Genomic DNA, 20,937 nt, shown 5'->3' with positions numbered 1-20,937 from the left:
CTGCTTTTGCTCCCTCAATTTACAACATAAAAATGACTCAATTATCATGATGATAACAATTTAAAATGTACAAAAGGAACATTTATTGAACTAAAAAAAACAATATTTAACAAATAGTAAAAACAGGTGAGGTAGAACAAGAAAAAAAGAGTTCAGTGGTAAACTAAATTCTGAAAATAAATATTTAAGCATAAATAAAATGATTACACTATTGCACACAGTATCAACAAGCGAGCAGCATAAAGTGCACACTGACTGTACTATACTTAAAACTTATACTTTTAAAACTATTTACAACCTAGTCATTTAATGCTTAGGTGCACTTAACTTAATCTCTTGAAAAAAATATCGGCGAACGCAGCAGCCTTGTATCGGCCGGCCGATACATGTAAAAATCACAAATATCGGCCCGATATATCGGCTGGCCGATACATGTAAAAATCACAAATATCGGCCCGATATATCGGCTGGCCGATACATGTAAAAATCACAAATATCGGCCCGATATATCGGCTGGCCGATACATGTAAAAATCACAAATATCGGCCCGATATATCGGCTGGCCGATACATGTAAAAATCACAAATATCTCACAAATATCGGCCCGATATTTCGGCCGGCCGATACATGTAAAAATCACAAATATCGGCCCGATATATCGGCTGGCCGATACATGTAAAAATCACAAATATCGGCCCGATATATCGGCTGGCCGATACATGTAAAAATCACAAATATCTCACAAATATCGGCCCGATATTTCGGCCGGCCGATACATGTAAAAATCACAAATATCGGCCCGATATATCGGCTGGCCGATACATGTAAAAATCACAAATATCGGCCCGATATATCGGCTGGCCGATACATGTAAAAATCACAAATATCTCACAAATATCGGCCCGATATTTCGGCTGGCCGATACATGTAAAAATCACAAATATCGGCCCGATATATCGGCTGGCCGATACATGTAAAAATCACAAATATCTCACAAATATCGGCCCGATATTTCGGCTGGCCGATACATGTAAAAATCACAAATATCTCACAAATATCGGCCCGATATTTCGGCCGGCCGATACATGTAAAAATCACAAATATCTCACAAATATCGGCCCGATATTTCGGCTGGCCGATACATGTAAAAATCACAAATATCGGCCCGATATATCGGCTGGCCGATACATGTAAAAATCACAAATATCTCACAAATATCGGCCTGATATTTCGGCTGGCCGATACATGTAAAAATCACAAATATCTCACAAATATCGGCCCGATATTTCGGCCGGCCGATACATGTAAAAATCACAAATATCTCACAAATAACGGCCTGATATTTCGGCCGGCCGATACATGTAAAAAGCACAAATATCGGCCCGATATATCGGCTGGCCGATACATGTAAAAATCACAAATATCTCACAAATATCGGCCTGATATTTCGGCTGGCCGATACATGTAAAAATCACAAATATCTCACAAATATCGGCCCGATATTTCGGCCGGCCGATACATGTAAAAATCACAAATATCTCACAAATAACGGCCTGATATTTCGGCCGGCCGATACATGTAAAAAGCACAAATAACGGCCTGATATTTCGGCTGGCCGATACATGTAAAAATCACAAATATCGGCCCGATATATCGGCTGGCCGATACATGTAAAAATCACAAATATCTCACAAATATCGGCCTGATATTTCGGCTGGCCGATACATGTAAAAATCACAAATATCTCACAAATATCGGCCCGATATTTCGGCCGGCCGATACATGTAAAAATCACAAATATCTCACAAATAACGGCCTGATATTTCGGCCGGCCGATACATGTAAAAAGCACAAATATCGGCCCGATATATCGGCTGGCCGATACATGTAAAAATCACAAATATCTCACAAATATCGGCCTGATATTTCGGCTGGCCGATACATGTAAAAATCACAAATATCTCACAAATATCGGCCCGATATTTCGGCCGGCCGATACATGTAAAAATCACAAATATCTCACAAATAACGGCCTGATATTTCGGCCGGCCGATACATGTAAAAAGCACAAATAACGGCCTGATATTTCGGCTGGCCGATACATGTAAAAATCACAAATATCGGCCCGATATATCGGCTGGCCGATACATGTAAAAATCACAAATATCTCACAAATATCGGCCTGATATTTCGGCTGGCCGATACATGTAAAAATCACAAATATCTCACAAATATCGGCCCGATATTTCGGCCGGCCGATACATGTAAAAATCACAAATATCTCACAAATAACGGCCTGATATTTCGGCCGGCCGATACATGTAAAAAGCACAAATATCGGCCCGATATATCGGTCTAACACTAGTGCAAATGTCTCCTTAGCTTTGCAAGGGTTGGCTTGTGTTTATGACCAATGTCCAGCACTTTATCCTGAGCACACAAACCCTCTCTCTCTCTCTCTCCCTCCCTCTCTCTCTCTCTCTCTCTCTCTCTCTCTCTCTCTCTCTGTAGGCAGCTCGTGGGAGACTCTATCAAGGCATGTCGGAGTGTCCAGGTATGTGGAGAATGTGGAGAATGAGGGCATGTTCACGTCAGGTTGAGCCGTTCTCAGTGTTAGACGAGGAAACCGCAGGGCATTACACACACTTCACCTTTAAATCAATCAGTTACATTAGATTTTTTTTAATAGCGCACTTTCAAAGCAACTTTTGCTATCATTACGAATCATTACGTTCATGTTTATAATATCGTAATGCCTCATATTCTCAGATTAGGGCATAAAGCTTTTATTTGAGTTTGTCCATATGAAAGGATATTTGGCCATTTTCATTTGTACCCTAATCATGAAATTAAAGAATTTTATTTTATTTTTCAAATCCACTTTATAGAAAAATCCTTGTTAATGTTTAATATCGTAATGTCTTATAGTTGCATTTAACAGATTAGAGCCGGACGATAATATTGAGCTACTTGATTCTATTTTTATTTTGTTTTTAATAGAATTTTTCTTTAATTTCATGTTTTATTAGTTATTTGTACTTATTTCTTACTTATTTTTTAATAGTGCATTGTTTCAAATCCACTTTATAGAGAATCTTTATTAATGATTAATATCGTAAGGTCTTTTAGTTGCATTTAACAGATTCGAGCCAGACGATAATATATATAGCTTATTGATTTTATTTCAATAATTTTTTACATATGAAAGGATATTTGGCCATTTCAAGCCCTGATTTGTACCTTAATCATGAATTTGAAGAATTTTTTATTTTATTTTATTTTGTTTGCATATTCGCTTCAAATCAACTTAATGTATTTTAATCACATTTATCAGATTAAAGCTGGACCATTATTTGTATAGAGCATATAGGTTTTTATTTTATTATTTTTATTTTAAAATCTTTTTAATTTATTTTTATTATATATATTTTTTCAAATGAAAGTATATTTGGCCATTTTACGCCCTGTTTTTTACCCTAAGCATTAACTTAACTTGTGATACCCAAGACCTTACAGAATCAACTTTACAGAAAATCATTGTTAATATTTATTATATCTTAATGTCTTAAGTTGCATTTAGCAGATTAGTGCGATAATATAGCATATCGAATTTATTTTATTTTATTAATTTTATATTATTTTATTTTATTTTATTATTATTATTTTCCATATGAAAGGATATTTAGACATTTTAAGCCCTGTTTTTTTACCCTAATCATGAACTTATGACCGAAGAATTTGTATTTTATTTTTTCATAAAAAAAAATTCTGACTTATTTTTTACCTTTTATCTTTTTGACCTTCTTTTGTAATGCATTTTTTCAAATCAACTTTACAGATCTTACAATTATAATGTTTATAATTATTATAAAAGAATGTTTGTTTACATGTGTATATATATATATATATCAAGCCCTATTTGTGATACCCAATAATTTTTTATTATTATTTGATGTATTTTAGACTGAAAATTTTTATTTAATTTAATTTAAATTTATTATTTTATTAATTATTATTATTTTATTGTTATTTATTTATTTTATTTTTTATTTTTTTATTATTATTTTCCATATGAAAGGATATTTGGCCATTTAAGCCCTGTTTTTTTACCCTAATCATGAACTTATGACCGAAGAATTTGTATTTAATTTTTTTCGGACTTATTTTTTACCTTTACCATTTTTACCTTCTTTTATAATGCGTTGTTTCAAATCAACTTTATTGATTATTATAAAATTTATTTAAAATTTATTTTAAAATTTTATTTTTATTTATACATTATTAAAAAATATTTATTTATTTATTTAATGATATTTGGCCATTTTCAAGCCCTAATTGTGATACCCAAGATTTTATTATTATTATTTGATGTATTTTAGGCTGATTTTTTTAAATAGATTTTATTTTATTTTTTATTCTATTTAATTTAATTTAATTTATTTTATTATTATTTTTTATTTATTTAATTATTTTATTTTATTTTATTATTATTATTATTATTATTATTATTATTATTGTTTTTATTTTATTTTATTATTATTATTGTTTTTATTTTATTTTATTATTATTATTTTTTTTCTATTATTATTATTTTATTTATGAATGGAATGGTATTGTATTGTATTGTATTGTATTGTATTCGTGCCCCGTCTGGCTCCTCATGGCTCAGCCGTGGGTTTGTTGGCTCTTTGCTCCCTCAGGCTGCCTCTGGAAGACCCTTGGGCTGTGGTGTGGCTGCTGAGCCCAGATCTGGGCATCTTCTCCATCTCTCTGATCACCCTGATCCTCTGCTGCTGTCTGATGAAGAAGAGAGAGGAAGGGCTCGTCCCGCACATGTCTTCCCTTCTCCAGGAGGTGAGCTGAGCGTCTTCTGTTCTCCGTGTGTTGGGAATATGTGGAGTAATGTTTCCTCACAGCCTCATATTCTCCCGCTGAACTTCTTGACAGGGCATAAAGACACTAAATATAAAGTCAAGTCAGTTTCCCTCCTTTGTGTGGCGAGATCTCGCGAGACTAAAATGTGACGAGATGAAAAGCCGTCTCGTGTCATATTGTCATGATGGAGCGTGAGGGTGAAGTGAGGATAGAATATGCCACCGCTTCGTTTACATTACGCCTTTGCATTTTATAGAGATAAAAACAATGTAATTCATGTGGATAACGGCCGCTTCAATTCCATCAGCTCATCCAACACGAGTGGTTTGACCATAGTGTGCAATAGGGCTGTCACTTTACACTTCACGCCAATAAATCATCAGATATATATCTGACTTGTGCGTCTCAAGCGCCCTCTTTACGTTCATCCTAATGCCTGTTAGATTGGCCTTAATTTTGGCGTTGAAAATGGAAACGTCTTTAGTCATGGAAAATGGATTTTACAATCGATTCAATGAACACTTATGTCTCAAAAATCACATGACGAGACTGGGAGGACAGTGGCGGAGGATTCGGTGTCTGTTTTCTCATTTCATTTATTATACAGGAAAGGTTAAAAAGTAACAGTAAGGTACAATTTAAACGGGCCTGACTCAGTTTAAAAACTGTTTTCCAGCAGGTTCCTGTTCTAAAACACAAGGGAAAAAAACACATACAAAACATTAGCACTGGCGAAACAAATACAAACGACTAGAAACGATAATACAGACGGGCAGGAATACAATACAATACAATACAATACAATCAATAAAATAAAATAATAAATTAAATTAAATTAAATTAAATTAAATAAAAATAAAATAAAATAAAATAAAATAAAATAAAATAAAATAAAATAAAATAAAATAAAATAAAATAAATAAAATAATTTAATAAAAAAATAATAATAATATATTTTTAAATTAAATTAAATAGAATAAAAAAATTAAATTAAATTAAATCTATAAAAAAATCAGTCTAAAATACATCAAATAATAATAATAAAATTTTGGGTATCACAATTAGGGCTTGAAAATGGCCAATATCTATCTATCTATCTATCTATCTATCTATCTATCTATCTATCTATCTATCTATCTATCTATCTATCTATCTATCTATCTATCTATCTATCTATCTATCTATCTATCTATCTATCTATCTATCCATCTATCCATCTATCCATCTATCTATCTATCTATCGATCGATTCAATCAATATTATTTTTTAATAATGTATAAATAAAAATAAAATTTTAAAATAAATGTTATAATAATCAATAAAGTTGATTTGAAACAACGCATTATAAAAGAAGGTAAAAATGGTAAATGGTAAAAAATAAGTCCGAAAATAAAAATTAAATACAAATTCTTCGGTCATAAGTTCATGATTAGGGTAAAAAAACAGGGCTTAAATGGCCAAATATCCTTTCATATGGAAAATAATAATAATAAAAAAAATAAATAAATAAACAATCAGTGAGTACAAGTGTAACTGTTTAGAAGTAACAGTTTGTATGCCTTTTTGAAACATGTGATTGATGGTATTTTTCTTATGTGATGTGGAATATCATTCCAGATTTTGGTGTATGTATAAAAAAAAGATTTCTGACCATAGTTGTTTTTGTATGAAGGGACTGGTATAATAAGGGCCTGTGAGACTGACCTAGTGAGACGTACTGGTCTCCTATTGGATGATGAAGTGTAGCAAGTGTAGGTGAAATGCCATTTTGAATTTGAAAATAAAATGTAATAGCATAACTATTTATATAGTGCTGGAAAGTCATTTTAAAATGCGCGTTCAGCACCACCGCTCCCCATTCACACAGTACACACGATCACGAAATAGAAAGTGAAAGTAAACGCTAGCGCTCATTCAAACACGATTTCAGTACGTTGGACGATTTAGCGACTCCTATGAGAATATCTCTCAATGTGAAAGCTGTCTTAGGCCGGGCTGTGTAGTTCTAAGACAAATTCTGTCTCTATTTGCACTTTGAATATTGAGAATATCGAGTGCTTTGATTATTTGCACTTGATCTATGATCAGTTTGTGGGAAGGAGTTCAGTTAGAAGGTCAAACGTTGTAGAAGCTCATAAATCATGTGCAGTTTTAAGATCATACAGGAGAGAAGCCAGTCAGTTGAGTTTGTGCTAAACCTTTACAGTGCTTGTTGTCTTTTACTGCATATGATCATTCATACTCAGAAAGTAGAGCTGGAATGACATTCATTACAAGATGATGAGTTGAAATATTTCAAATGCACCTGCTAACAATCTTTCTAGTCATGTATTTCATCGTCTCGTTCTCGTGAACCCAATCTCGTGTCTCTTATTTATGTTTTGCCAAGCAAATGTGATATCCTCAGGAACAGCTGCTTTATTGCTGAGTTATATCTATAAAATATTCTGTACTTGGTACTTTTTAGATGCAGGGAAATCTTGACCACGAAATGCCACTTTGTTACGCAATGTTATCGATTTGAGAATTACCTGCCTCTTTATATCATGTAAAAAACAAATTGTGGTTGATCATTTTATAAGTTGGTCAGGTGGAAGCTTCCTGTCTAAGTGTATCTTATTTTAAGATAAAATATCCTCCAGACATTATGTAAAAAATGCCTTGCAATGCTAATGTTGCCCATGCCCATAGTGCTATAGATGGACACTATATTGCCGAAAGTTTTGTGACGCCTGCCTTTACATGCGCATTAACTTTAATGCCATCCCATTCTTAATCCGTCGGGTTTAATATGGAGTCGCTCTAACAGCTTCAGCTCTTCTTTCCTCAAGGTTTAGGAGTGTGTTTATGGGGATTCTTCATCTGTGATGTTGGTCGAGAAGGCCTGGCTCTCAGTCTCCGCTCTAATTCATCCCAAAGCTGTTCTATCGGGTTGAGCTCAGGACTCCAGTTCCTCCACACCAAACTCCTCATCATGTCTTTATGGAGACGCTTTGTGCACTGGAGCATGCTGGGACAGGAAGGGGCCGTCCCCAAACCGTTCCCACAAAGTTGGGAGCATGAAATTGTCCAAAATTGTCTTGGTGAAGCATTAAGAGTTCCTTTCACTGGAACTAACCCCTGAAAAATAACCCCACCCCATAATCCCACCTCCACCAAACTTTACACTTGACACAATGCAGTCAGGCAAGTCCCGTTTCTCCTGGCAACCGCCAAACCCTGACTCGTCCATGGGATTGTCAGACAGAGAAGCGTGATTGGTCACTCCAGAGAACACGTCTCCACTGCTCTAGAGTCCAGTGGTGGCGCGCTTTACCCCACTGCATCCCACACTTTGGTGATGTAAGGCTTGGATGAGCAGCTCGGCCATGGAAACCCATTCCATTAAGCTCTACACACTGTTCTTGAGCTCATCTGAAGGCCACAGAAGTTTGGAGGTCTGGAGCGACTTCTGTGACCCTCGGCATGCGCTGACCCCGCTCTGTGACCCTCAGCCTGCGCTGACCCCGCTCTGTGACCCTCAGCCTGCGCTGACCCCGCTCTGTGACCCTCAGCATGCGCTGACCCCGCTCTGTGACCCTCAGCATGTGCTGACCCCGCTCTGTGACCCTCAGCATGCGCTGACCCCGCTCTGAGACCCTCAGCATGCGCTGACCCCGCTCTGTGACCCTCAGCCTGCGCTGACCCCGCTCTGTGACCCTCAGCATGCGCTGACCCCGCTCTGTGACCCTCAGCATGTGCTGACCCCGCTCTGTGACCCTCAGCATGCGTTGACCCCGCTCTGTGACCCTCAGCATGTGCTGACCCCGCTCTGAGACCCTCAGCATGAGCTGACCCCGCTCTGTGACCCTCAGCATGTGCTGACCCCGCTCTGTGACCCTCAGCATGTGCTGACCCCGCTCTGTGACCCTCAGCATGTGCTGACCCCGCTCTGTGACCCTCAGCATGTGCTGACCCCGCTCTGTGACCCTCAGCATGTGCTGACCCCGCTCTGTGACCCTCAGCATGAGCTGACCCCGCTCTGAGACCCTCAGCATGTGCTGACCCCGCTCTGAGACCCTCAGCATGTGCTGACCCCGCTCTGTGACCCTCAGCATGAGCTGACCCCGCTCTGAGACCCTCAGCATGTGCTGACCCCGCTCTGTGACCCTCAGCATGTGCTGACCCCGCTCTGTGACCCTCAGCATGTGCTGACCCCGCTCTGTGACCCTCAGCATGTGCTGACCCCGCTCTGTGACCCTCAGCATGCGCTGACCCCGCTCTGTGACCCTCAGCCTGCGCTGACTCCGCTCTGTGACCCTCAGCATGCGCTGACCCCGCTCTGTGATTTCACTTCGTGGCTGAGTTGCTGTTGTTCCCAATCACTTCCACTGTTATAATCCCACTAACAGTTGAGCAGGGAATATTTAGTAGTGAGGAAATGTCCCGAATGGACTTGAGTTATACACCTGTGGCCATGAGGGATTGAACACCTGAACTCTGGGATTTGGAGGGGCGGCAGAATACTTCTGGCAATATAGTGTATATTAATGTTTTCATTTATTTGGACTTGTGTACAAACCCACAGAAGTAACTAGTGTTATTTGGAAAGCGGTTTAACTCCTCAAAAGTTCATTGCTAGACTGTTTCTGTCCTAAAAGTGTTGTGCTTCACTGGATTGTAAATGAAAATACTATGAATGTGAAAGTGTGTGTGTGTGTGTGTGTGTGTGTGTGTGTGTGTGTGTGTGTGGGTGTAACCGTGGCCACAAGGTCACATGGCAGCTGAAGTCAGAGTTTTGTTTTGTGTTGATGAACTTGAATGCACAATTCACATAGCAACAAGAATTAAAAAGAACTAAAAAAGTGAGAAGCTGAGAAGCAGAAGCATTATCCAGCATCTCTATGACTATTGCTCACGTGGTGTTGGTAATTGGACCAAAATCAGGCCATTGTGCAGTTTATTGAGGAGTGGTGAGCTATTACTTTACTTGACTTGCCAATGAGCAACACAAAACATCCACCCACAACAAGTAACCATTAACCAATCAACCAAACACACAAACAGCCTAACATTGTAGTGGTTATTTCTGCATGGGTATGCACAAAATGCACTAGAAAATATACAAATGTTGTTCTTATTATTGTATGATTTGCTTATCTATGTGAAGGCAGGTTCTAAAGGCCCTGATATACTTCAAAAAAACTAATTTCAATGTTTTATAAACGCCTCAGAACTCCCATTGGTCCGTGGTGATGATGTAATAGGTAGATGTGGCTCCGCCTTCTTTGAGGTGTAAATCCTTTCGGTTCATTTTTCCGAAGACCTGTGAGTTTCTGTTATTCTGTAAATTTCATTTTTATGACTGAATTTTGCGATTCCGTCCATGTTTTTTTTGATTCATAAGGTCCTAGATTTATTTTGAGAACCCTTGCTGTAGATGGTGCTTCAACATATTGTGGAAAAGAATACACCGATCAGGCATAACATTATGACCTAATATTGTGTTGGTGACCCGTCGAGGCATGGACTCCTCTAGACCCCTGAAGCTGTGCTGTGGTATCTGGCACCAAGATGTTAGCAGCAGATCCTTTAAGTCCTGTAAGTTCCTGTTTGTTCAGCTCATCCCACAGATGCTCGATTGGATTGAGATCTGGGGAATTTGGTCATAATGTTATGCCAAAACAGTCTTTAGTCTTTATTTCAGCACAGTTGCACAAAAGTTTGGACAGAAATGTCTTATGTTTATCAGAGAAATTGTGCCGCTTCAAACTAAAATGTTATTTAAAAGGATGAGTCTGAGCAAACTGAAACTCTTCTTCCTTTTTGGAAGTCCCATGATGCACCTCATTCATTTGATTGAGAGAAGCCCAGAGCTGGAATCTCAACAAAAGGCATCCGCTCACATCTTTAGTCTTCACATTATTTCAATACTGTACTTTTCCGATGAAGTAGAAAAGTGTATTTTTAAACCACCAAATTCTTTGATTCTCTTTCAACATTGTTCGTAGTGAAAGTTTTGATTCCTCAATCTCCACCCTGTGATGTTTTATGCCATCTCTTTTCTTTTTTTCCCCTATTTGACTCCATTCCAGCACTGTAAAGCGGCCCAAATCTGACAACTTCCTGCTGCTGTTGCCAAGCCAACAACATCAACAAACACTGGCTGGCTCTCCATATGTGTCAGCATAGAAAAATAGGCCCTTTATAAGATCAATTATCAATAGAAGCCCGTGTGCTTGAGCAGGCGTGTGTGTCTGCTTTACTGGAATCTAACAATAGACACCGTTTCAACACTGCTTATATATGAATATCTTTCCCAGATCCAGAGCTGACCTCTGATTACCCGTCTGACTCGCTGCGGTGGCGATGCTAAACTCTAGCTTATCAAGTTACACACGACTCATGATTTAACACTTAACCCTTAATCGGCCCTTGGGCTCCAGCTGACCCCACTGGACATTTCCTCCATTTTTTAAAAGTGTTCCTTCATCTCAGGGCCATGAGACTCTGTGACTTTTCCTAAATAATCTAAACATGCACACAAAGGCTGATTTGGTTGTTCTAAAGGTGTGTAAAACTATTTTTACCGTTTAAGTCCCTCGGGGTCAGATTGACCCCACATTGAAAATGAATGGGAAAAAACTTTTTTTTTTTCACTTTTTTTGGTCATTTTGTTTTACTAAATCCAGTATAAATCTGAAAATTTCTACATTTATATTAAGGTCTGGTCCTAGAGCATAAACACAAAGTAGAACAAACTTTCTATCTCATACACACACACATACACACACACACACACACACACTAGGGCTGTGCAATTAATCGAATTTCGATTTCGATTTCGATTTTGCCTCCCAACGATCACCAAAATAGTACAATCGAGAAAAAACGATTATTTTGCCTTGCGTTCTGAATGAAACGCGCACGCGCACATCCGCCCCTCCCGAACCCACAAATCTCTCTCAGATCGGGAGTCTCGTGTGCATATCATCTGCTGGAATGTAAAAACCCGGCGCGAGTAAAGATGGCAGAAGGAGGGCAGTTACAGCAGCGTTTGGTGAGCAAAAAAGGCAAAACCAACTCCGTTGTCTGGGAACAGTTTGGCTTCGAGGAATCAGACGACGAGCAGAAACATGCGACGTGCAAGATTTGCTACATGGCAGTGGCTGCAACGCAAGGGAACAACACGAATCTGTTTAACCACTTGAAAAATAAACAGAGTGACCTATGACAATCTAATAAAGAAACAAAAACTGACGAGAGCAGGAGTGCCGTGTAAACGTCCTTTTTTCCTTCATATTTTTCAAATAATTCTCTCTTTGTAAACTTTGTTCAATGCATGCGAGTGCTGCCGTATGTTTGAATATGACCAGTCGTTTTCACCGTCATCACCCGGGTTTAGTGCCAGAAGACGCGAATGAGAAGCCGCGCGCGCTGTGAGAAAATGTGTCTGTTCACTCATCCGAGAGCGCGCGCACATCTCTCAGCGCGCAAATATTGAGTTCTCTTTCAAGTCTTGCTCTTAAACGGACAAACTCACACAAAACGTATGTCAACATGTCCATCTTGATGAGTATCTTAGCAGACATAGTCTGTATATGCCTTAAGTGAACTTTATACAGTCGATAAAGAAGACGCGAGGTCTTAAAGAGGCAGTAGCCTTTACTGCTGTCTGTTTAATGTCAAACAACAAAAGACAAGGACATCACTCACCGCTCTTGATTGAATAGCTTTTGTAAGTTTAATAGGATTAATCTTTAATTTATGCACTCAAATATGCAATGTTATTTTACATTTGATACATTTCTGTACCTGAAAACTAATGTTAGACGTACCTGAAAAGCATAGCCGAACCATATTGTTGATCTTATTTATTTGTGGTTATCATTTTTACGTGAATACTTTTATACTTTGATTCGAATATATGTTATATTATTTATTTTAATAGTTCAAAAAGTACAACAAATGTTACAATTTCAATTGAATTGTTGAAAGGTGTATTTTTAATAAATACAACACATTCCCAAAGTCGTGTGAAATAATCGTGTTACATAATCGTGATTTCAATATTGACCAAAATAATCGTGATTATGATTTTTTCCATAATCGAGCAGCCCTAACACACACACACACACACACACACACACACACACGTGTGTGACTGCAACAGAGAGTATTTTTATTGAAATTGGCAAATAAAATCAACAAAACTGGCATAAATCTGAAAGATTTTCATACATAAATGAAGGACAAATACTAGAGCACAAATGCAATATGGAACAAGCATGTTCACTCTCACACACACACACACACACACACACACACAAACACAGGTGTCTGGAGCATTTTTTTGATTTTGGCAATGAATTGGAAAATGTAAAAAATGCTCTTTGTTTGTAAAAAAAAATCAACTTAATCCAGTATAAATCTGAAAATGTCTACATTTATATCAATATCTGGTCCTAGAGCATAAACACAAAGTGGAACAAACTTTCTGTCTCATGCACACACGCACACGCACACACACACACACACACACACACACACACACACACACACACACACACACACACACACACACACACACACACACACACACACACACGTGTGTGACTGCAACAGAGAGCATTTTTATAGAAACTGGCAAATAAAATCAACAAAACTGGCATAAATCTGAAAGATTTTCATACATAAATGAAGGACTAATACTAGAGCACAAATGCAACATGAACAATCATGAGAAAGAGAGAAAAGGGCAAATAAAAGAAAGATGAAAGGCAGCTTAACTTCTGCATAACTTCCCTCTGGACCTCTAGTGGATAATGTGCTCATTGCACTCTCTCTCTCTCTCTCTCTCTCTCTCTCTCTCTCTCTCTCTCTCTCTCTCTCTCTCTCTCTCTCTCTCTCTCTCTCTCTCTCTCTCTCTCTCTCTCTCTCTCTCTCTCTCTCTCTCTCTCTCTCTCTCTCTCTCTCTCTCTCTCTCTCTCTCTCTCTTTAACTATAATTCCTAAAGTTTTTCCACAAACCTACAGATGGCGGTATTCCTAACACATAGAGCAATGTCCAAAAACTATTTATATTTATTTAAGATCATCATTTAGGTGATTTTTTTTCATTAAAAAATTATTTTAATGAGCCAATTTATGACATAGTTAAGTATTTGTGCAGTAAATAGGTAAAACAACTACCAAATACCCACAAAAACACAGCATAAATGTATAGTTGAGAAGTAAATAAAAAAAATTATATATAGTTTTCCATGTAAAAAATGTATATTTCCTTACGCAATCGCTCTGTAAAAGTTTGGGGTGTATCTGAGCACAAGGGACTCAAACGTAAACTCGACTTGAGGGACGATTAAGGGTTAAACTATAGTCAGAAAGCAAGGTTAACATGGCCCTGCTCTCTGGTTAATACCCATCTGAAACTCTACAATTTACAAACCAAAGCAGCAAAAAAATGTAAGACCACAGTGTATTTTAATTAATATATGAAACAAGTTTTTTACCCACTGGCCTTAGCAAGCATCACTAATAGTTGTATTAGGGGTGTAGCGCTGAAACTCAATTTCCAAGGATCAGCATTCACCCCTAAAAGTTATCAGGCAGATCAAACCTTACAGCTACACTGTGTAACTTTTTTAGTTTATTCTTAGCTAAAAACACTTAGTTCTTTCAAAAATATATGTGCTCATTGATGTATATTTACTTCTTTCAAGTAATAAAGTATTCTCGTAAGTTTATAATATGCCATTGTAAACACATACGGGTGAGGGTTTGAATGCGGGTCGCCATGTTGCTCCTCCATCTTGAAACTACATTAGCCAAAGAGGGACATACCCGTGAATTCAAGCTTCGCCTTTGGCGTTTTAACACTCGATGGCACCGTGTCCAATGTGGACGAGGTCGAACTGGAAGCCATGTTAATCTTGGACTAAATCGGCCACCGTAGGAGTTAAAACGAAATCGGAATTGAGAGAAACTAATATTCACTGGATGGTCATATACAAGTTCACCACTAGATGGGGGAAAATATCACACAGTGTAGCTTTAAGTCTTAGGGCGCTTTCACACACGCCTTGTTTGGTCTGGATTTTCAGACTTTTCAGTTTGGTCCGAATCAAAATTTCAGATGTGAAACCACGGTCAGGACCAAACAGATGAAATTTGGTTTGACGAAAAGAGGCAGTCTCAGTGCGGATCAAACTGAAAAAATGTTCGGTTAGTTTCTAGTGTGAAAGCATTTTCTGTATTGTTTCGGACTTTCAGACCATTTACAGGAAGTCCCTGTTTATGTTTAAATATTATAAATGTTATTTTTGATTTGAAATGTGAAAAGATGCGCAATATGTCAGAAGACAGAAGGTCAGAAATGATTTTGAAAGAAATGTTGCATGATTTTGCTTAGAAAGCCTTTCTTTAATGTGAATTTCGTTTTTTTATCCTTATTTTAATCAACGTTTAATCAGATAATTGCCTGGATTTAATAAATAAGAAGCAAATAGTCTATAGCAGACCATAATCGCGGGAGCGATCACATGCTTTGCACATGAACTGGAGCTAATAAACTGAAACTCAGCAGATACTCGTCTCACAAACATGAGAAATATGTGAATATAAAGCTTGAAATGTCCACTTTTAAACGTAACGAAAAGAAAATAGTCAAGCAATGCTAGTGTTCAATAGTGGTAATGATAAGCGTCCGTTCATTCACTCTTGACAAAGACGCTGACGTCACACACACATCCGTTTACAAACCAATCAATGTCCAGATGCCGCCCACAGAGATGAAGACGAGTGGACACAAGTGTGTCATGTTCAGTTCTTTAGTGCACTCGCATGATGGCAATGTGAAACCAAACCAAAACTAACCCAATGTATAAAATGTATCAAAACATGAACTTCGGTTCGGATCTTGGTGCGGACTTACAGGTGTGAAAACGCCCTTAGAGACTTGAAACTTTGAGGGTTGGTTGTACTCACACCGTCTACAGCGTCACCAAAGCTCGCCCCAATCGGCCTGACGGGGGCGCTACAGCGCTCAAAAGTGCATGATAACTCCTAAAACGTCCATTGCAGACTCACCGTAGCGAAATTTTCGGGTATTTTGGATGTTTCGAAGAACCTACTTTTGTGAACTAGTCTTAGGTTTTCGCCCGGGATCAAACCAGTGCAGATTCTCTGGAGTCTGATAATCAATAATTATATATATATAAAAAAAAAAGTCAAAATTTCGATTGACGTCCAAAACGTGCAAAGTGGCCTAAAACGAAAACGGCTATAGCTCCGCAACAGTCAGTCCGATTGACTTGAAAACTGGCATGCGGTGTCTTTGTCCAGGGTGCCAAGACTGCCTTTGAGGAAATTCAAGTATCTCAAAAAACATGGCCGCCTTCGGCCAATGAAATTCGAGCGGCTGTCAGGCAAGGTAACCGGAGGCCGATCGGAACGAAACTCACTGGGCCTGTTTGACTCGCGATTCAAAATTCGAAAGAAATCGGGCCACCAGGGGGCGCCTTCGCGTTTTTCACATGCGTAGAGGATTGTATATCACGTGATTTTTTGGATACAATAATGTAGAACGCCTCATTCTGAGTAGCTTTGCCTGTAGGACCGCCACTGTCAATTGAACAATTCGGTAAATATTGTAAATATTGGTAAAATAGTTTTTTAAATTTTTGGCTCAACCTTGATAAAACTGCGGCAACACAATTCTCTGAACTTTCTAGGTCAATAGTTATCCAAAAATGTCGAACTTTGGCCTTTGGACAGCTATAACAGGGTCATTTAGAAAATGGGCATGGCCAAATATACTTAAAAGTCTATAAATCCTAAACGAAAACTCAGAACTTGCATGCAATATATGATTCTAAACAAGCATGCAAACGTTTATGGAGATCGGACCATAGGTAGCGCTATAAAAGCTTTAAAACTACTATATTTCCTAAGTAAATTGCTTGTTTTGGCTGTAAATGGTATTTTCCATCTATGGCCTAAGTGGTTACATGCTTGCTAAATAAAACATAAAACCTTTTTAAAAATGTGCTTAAAGTGCTTAAAGCATAATAATTGCTGCTTGCAACTATATTCATTTATCTGAAATTATTATAGAATGTATTTATGATATATGATCTATGATTCAATCTAAGTGAATGAATTTGCAAAATGAATCAGCGCTGAGCAAGTCCTGGGGACTTTTTTTTATTTATTACACCCACTTCAAATCATCATCTTGTTCGCAGAAAGCTCCATGAACTGAACTGGGTGTGGCGGGTTATTAAGAGTAGCAATTTTCATCTCCACATGACTTCTACAACAGTGTAACTACTGATTTATGCCAACATGTAGGGCATTGTAGCATTTTAGCCAACTTGCAACCACCTGCCTTGTAAATTGTTATAGGAACAGCATAATATTTAAGCAACGCATTCCTAAGTATTGGCCTGCGGTATGAGACTGAACGAATGGGAAACACTGTTATGCGTTTATACATGTCTCTGCACTCACTGCCTTACTGAGGAGAAAATGTAAATAGTTTCTTAATTGCATGTATTACTTTTTGATTTAAACTACATAACCTGGAGGGTTAGTCCTGACTGGTAGGTGGCTTATGAAGACAGTTATGAAACTTATAAATAAAGTTGGGTCTTGCATACGCTCTCAACACACAAGTGCATGAAGCGGAAAGCTCTGAAAGGCAAAAGGGAAAATAAAGAGAAGGAAAAAACTACTCGACATACAACAGGCATTTTCATAACAGGCACAACTTCTGGCATTTTTCCATCAGGAAAACATGTTTTGCTTACAGCTTCCCATGATGTTACAATAAGCGTCCTGAGGATGAGATGGCATTGAATCTTTTTGATATTGTGATAGCCAATGGAGGAAACTGTGTGTGTGTGTGTGTGTGTGTGTGTGTGTGTGTGTGTGTGTGTGTGTGTGTGTGTGTGTGTGTGTGTGTGTGTGTGTGTGTGTGTGTGTGTGTGTGTGTGTGTGTGTGTGTGTGTGTGTGTGCCACATTGAGAATGTTGTATAGGCTCACCCCTTCATTTTTGCCTATGAATGATCTGCATTGTGTTGGATTTATTGATAAAATTTGAGTTATAGAATTTCCCATTCATTTCCTATAGGTGTCCACTTTTGTCCACGAAGGACCAAATTTTAAATTTTCGAGTTTATTTTCAACTACTTAACATTGTTGAATAGAGTCCAATTTTGTTGTGTGTTCAAGTGGCAAATTTAGGAAAAGTAGCCGAGTCGTGTACCGCTCAGATGAAGGAATTACTTTGTAAAAATCTAAACAAAATGATTTTGCGCACATTTGTCCCGAAGGCCCATTTAGGGTTAAACCAACCTAAGGTTGACCTTGGTAGTGTTTTCCCAGTCTGACCTGACAAGTATCCGAAACCGCTCTAAAACCAGCAAAACAGACCAGCCTAACCAGCTTTTTCTGATTTAAATGGTTGTTTGCATAGCAATTATACAATATCTTTTATTGAAAATGTATCCACTTACATTGTATGCCTTTAGCAAATGCTTTTATCCAAAGCAAACATTGCACATTTAGTCAATTGTACAAAACATTTGAAAGTTGTAACTGGGATTAGTAGCCTTAAAGAGACCTTTTTGTACCATATCTACCCCTAAAAGTAGTAATATGTACCCTTAAGATCCTGATATACTTCAAGCGAAATCGAAGAATAAACTGGTGTGACGTCAGTTCAAACTAAATCAGGCCAAAACAAAGTTCATTTGGAGTTTGTTTCGAGAGTTCGAGTTGACAAAGCGAACTTTCGGGAAAAGTTCCGGAACTACAATTGGTCCGTGGCGATGATGTAATAGGTGGGTGTGGCTCTGAGTCTGAGGCTTTGCCTAAATCTTCTCTGATTCATTTCTTTTGACGCTGCTTGCTTTTCCTTTTTTCACCCATAAGTAGGGATGGCTCGATACCACAATTTTGGCTTTGGTACGGTACCACAATCTAATACCGAAGTACCGATATTAAATCGATACCATACAGGGTCTGAATTTTGATGCGCGTATTGTGCATAATTTTACTCACTATCGCAAGTTTGGGGTTTTATGAAGCGTGAAATTACCACAAATGTTTATTATTGAATTAATCAACAAAGATTAATCAAATCAGGCATTTGTTAACTATTTTGTAAGAAGTAATTTCAGCAATACTGCGCGTCTCCTTCTCTAGCTCTCAAAATTAGCAAATTGCTTCTGGCTTTAAAAGACATACCTACACTAAAGCAATCTGCGCGCTCACATTCAACACTTTCACTGTCGTTTCGGGAGCTGACAGAAATCACTGCCCACGTCTTTTTAAACCTCGCCAATTTGAACATGCAAGCGATTTTATAGCATTTCATAATACATGGGATGAGAGCTCTTTGAGAGAGTTTTCTTTGTGCTCATACCAACAACAAACACACAAGCCTAAAGAGCTCGCGCATTCCAAATTAAGTTGTTTTTCCTTAGTCAAATACACACAAAATTATGTCAAAAATGTCCATCTTTAGTGAGTAGTCGCATAAACACAGTCGGTTATGTCTTTCGCGAATGTAAATAGTGCAATGGTATGCATGCAAATATTATGAAATCTAAACATCACTGGTTGAAACGAACGCTGGAGATTTCATGATATTTAAACAGTACGATCTTATGTGCGTTGACGAGTGTTAAAAGAAAATAAACTCAATTAGATCGTTTGATTTATGCACTCACCTGTCGATCTCTTAATGTCTTATACAAGACAGGAATGGCAAGTGACAGATGCTTGGCAAGGTTTGATGGTTCTTCAGCAGTTTTATAAGCAAAGTAATTCCAAATTTCACGTCCAATCCTCTCTTTATTAATTAGTTTTGGGGCGAGTTGAGTGAGAATCAACGGCATGTATTCATTTTGTTCCTCTATGGCACCACATTTGCCGGTTTCGCGTCAGTTTGGGTAGCGCACTGACATCTAGTGGTGAACTTCGGAACGTCAGCATATAACGAAATGAGCAAAATCATTGTACTGTTTGAAATAAAATATATAGCGGTATTTTCCCAGGACCGGTATACCGCGCATCCCTACCCATAAGCTAATAATTTTTGCAGTGAGTTTATCGGGCCCTTTAGTTTGACATTTTAGGGGTAAATAAGGCACAAATATAAGGTACCTGCCCCAGTGACGAGCTGCTGCTAGTCAAGGTCAGCATTTTTGCACATTTTGTTTCCTGAGAGCGTTTAGCCGACTCACTAATTAAGGTTTAGAGATTCATTACATGGGTCCTTCCAAAGGGCAGCTGATACTTTTTTGAGGGTCAGTGTTTAGTGTTGGAGACGGTGTTAATCGAGTCACAGGAGGGATGACCCTTACACTGCTGAACACTGATAGGACACTGGGCTGAAAAGCCTCGAAAACAACCTTCCTGTGCCCTTGAAAGAGTCTAACACCGCTTTCATATTCATATTCAAGAGATCAGCATATTGGGGCTACGATGGGAGAGCAAAGTTAGTCCTGCAAAATGAGACCTTTGACATTCAGTATAACATCTGTGGCAAGTTGCATAAACAGCTTAGACTAGTCTTACAAGTTAGTCATCTAATTTCTTGGGCATAATCAGATGATTGTAACTTTTTAAAGTCAGTTACGTAAGAAGGTAGGTCTCAACTAATTGCTAGTTGGCCAGACTCTAGTCCTCAATGTTTAGGGCTGGACTCATACAGCACACCCACAGAAAGTCTGACCAATATGACAAGCTCAAATCTGATTGGCTGACCATGTGCAACATCCTTAAAACTCTTGCTACTTTTGAATTCAATATCCAGAACGGTCCAAACCAGCTGAGACCAGAAGAAATGTTCTGTAAAAGTGTGGTTGCTGATATTCTCAAATTAAACATAGACTTTGGTATTATTGCAGCAAATAAGCTCTGTGACCAACGCATTGTTACACATTTTGTTCAGTATCATCAGACGTCACACCAGTTCGTTCTTTAATTTCATTTTAAGTAAATCGGGGCCTTTATGGAGAAACTGCTCACTGCAGAGCCAATGGCGCAAAAACTGGGTATGGGCTATATGCGGCG

At 38.2% G+C, this 20,937-nt stretch overlaps 1 protein-coding gene across 1 annotated transcript in view; it reads left to right on the top strand.

The window, feature by feature from the left end:
• piezo1 (piezo type mechanosensitive ion channel component 1 (Er blood group)) overlaps window positions 1–20,937 on the top strand; it is a 213,562-nt gene that overhangs the window by 74,793 nt on the left and 117,832 nt on the right. Inside the window, exons 4-5 of the mRNA XM_079838599.1 lie at window positions 2,512–2,554; window positions 4,701–4,854. Of these exons, the coding sequence (XP_079694725.1) occupies window positions 2,512–2,554; window positions 4,701–4,854 (197 nt within the window). The remainder of the gene's footprint in view (window positions 1–2,511; window positions 2,555–4,700; window positions 4,855–20,937) is intronic.

The sequence above is a fragment of the Gobio gobio genome (genome assembly GCF_949357685.1).
Source record: "Gobio gobio genome assembly, chromosome: 2".
NCBI lineage: Eukaryota > Metazoa > Chordata > Actinopteri > Cypriniformes > Gobionidae > Gobio > Gobio gobio.
Note: the sequence above shows the minus strand (reverse complement) of the source record. Positions and strands in the feature narration are given on the sequence as shown.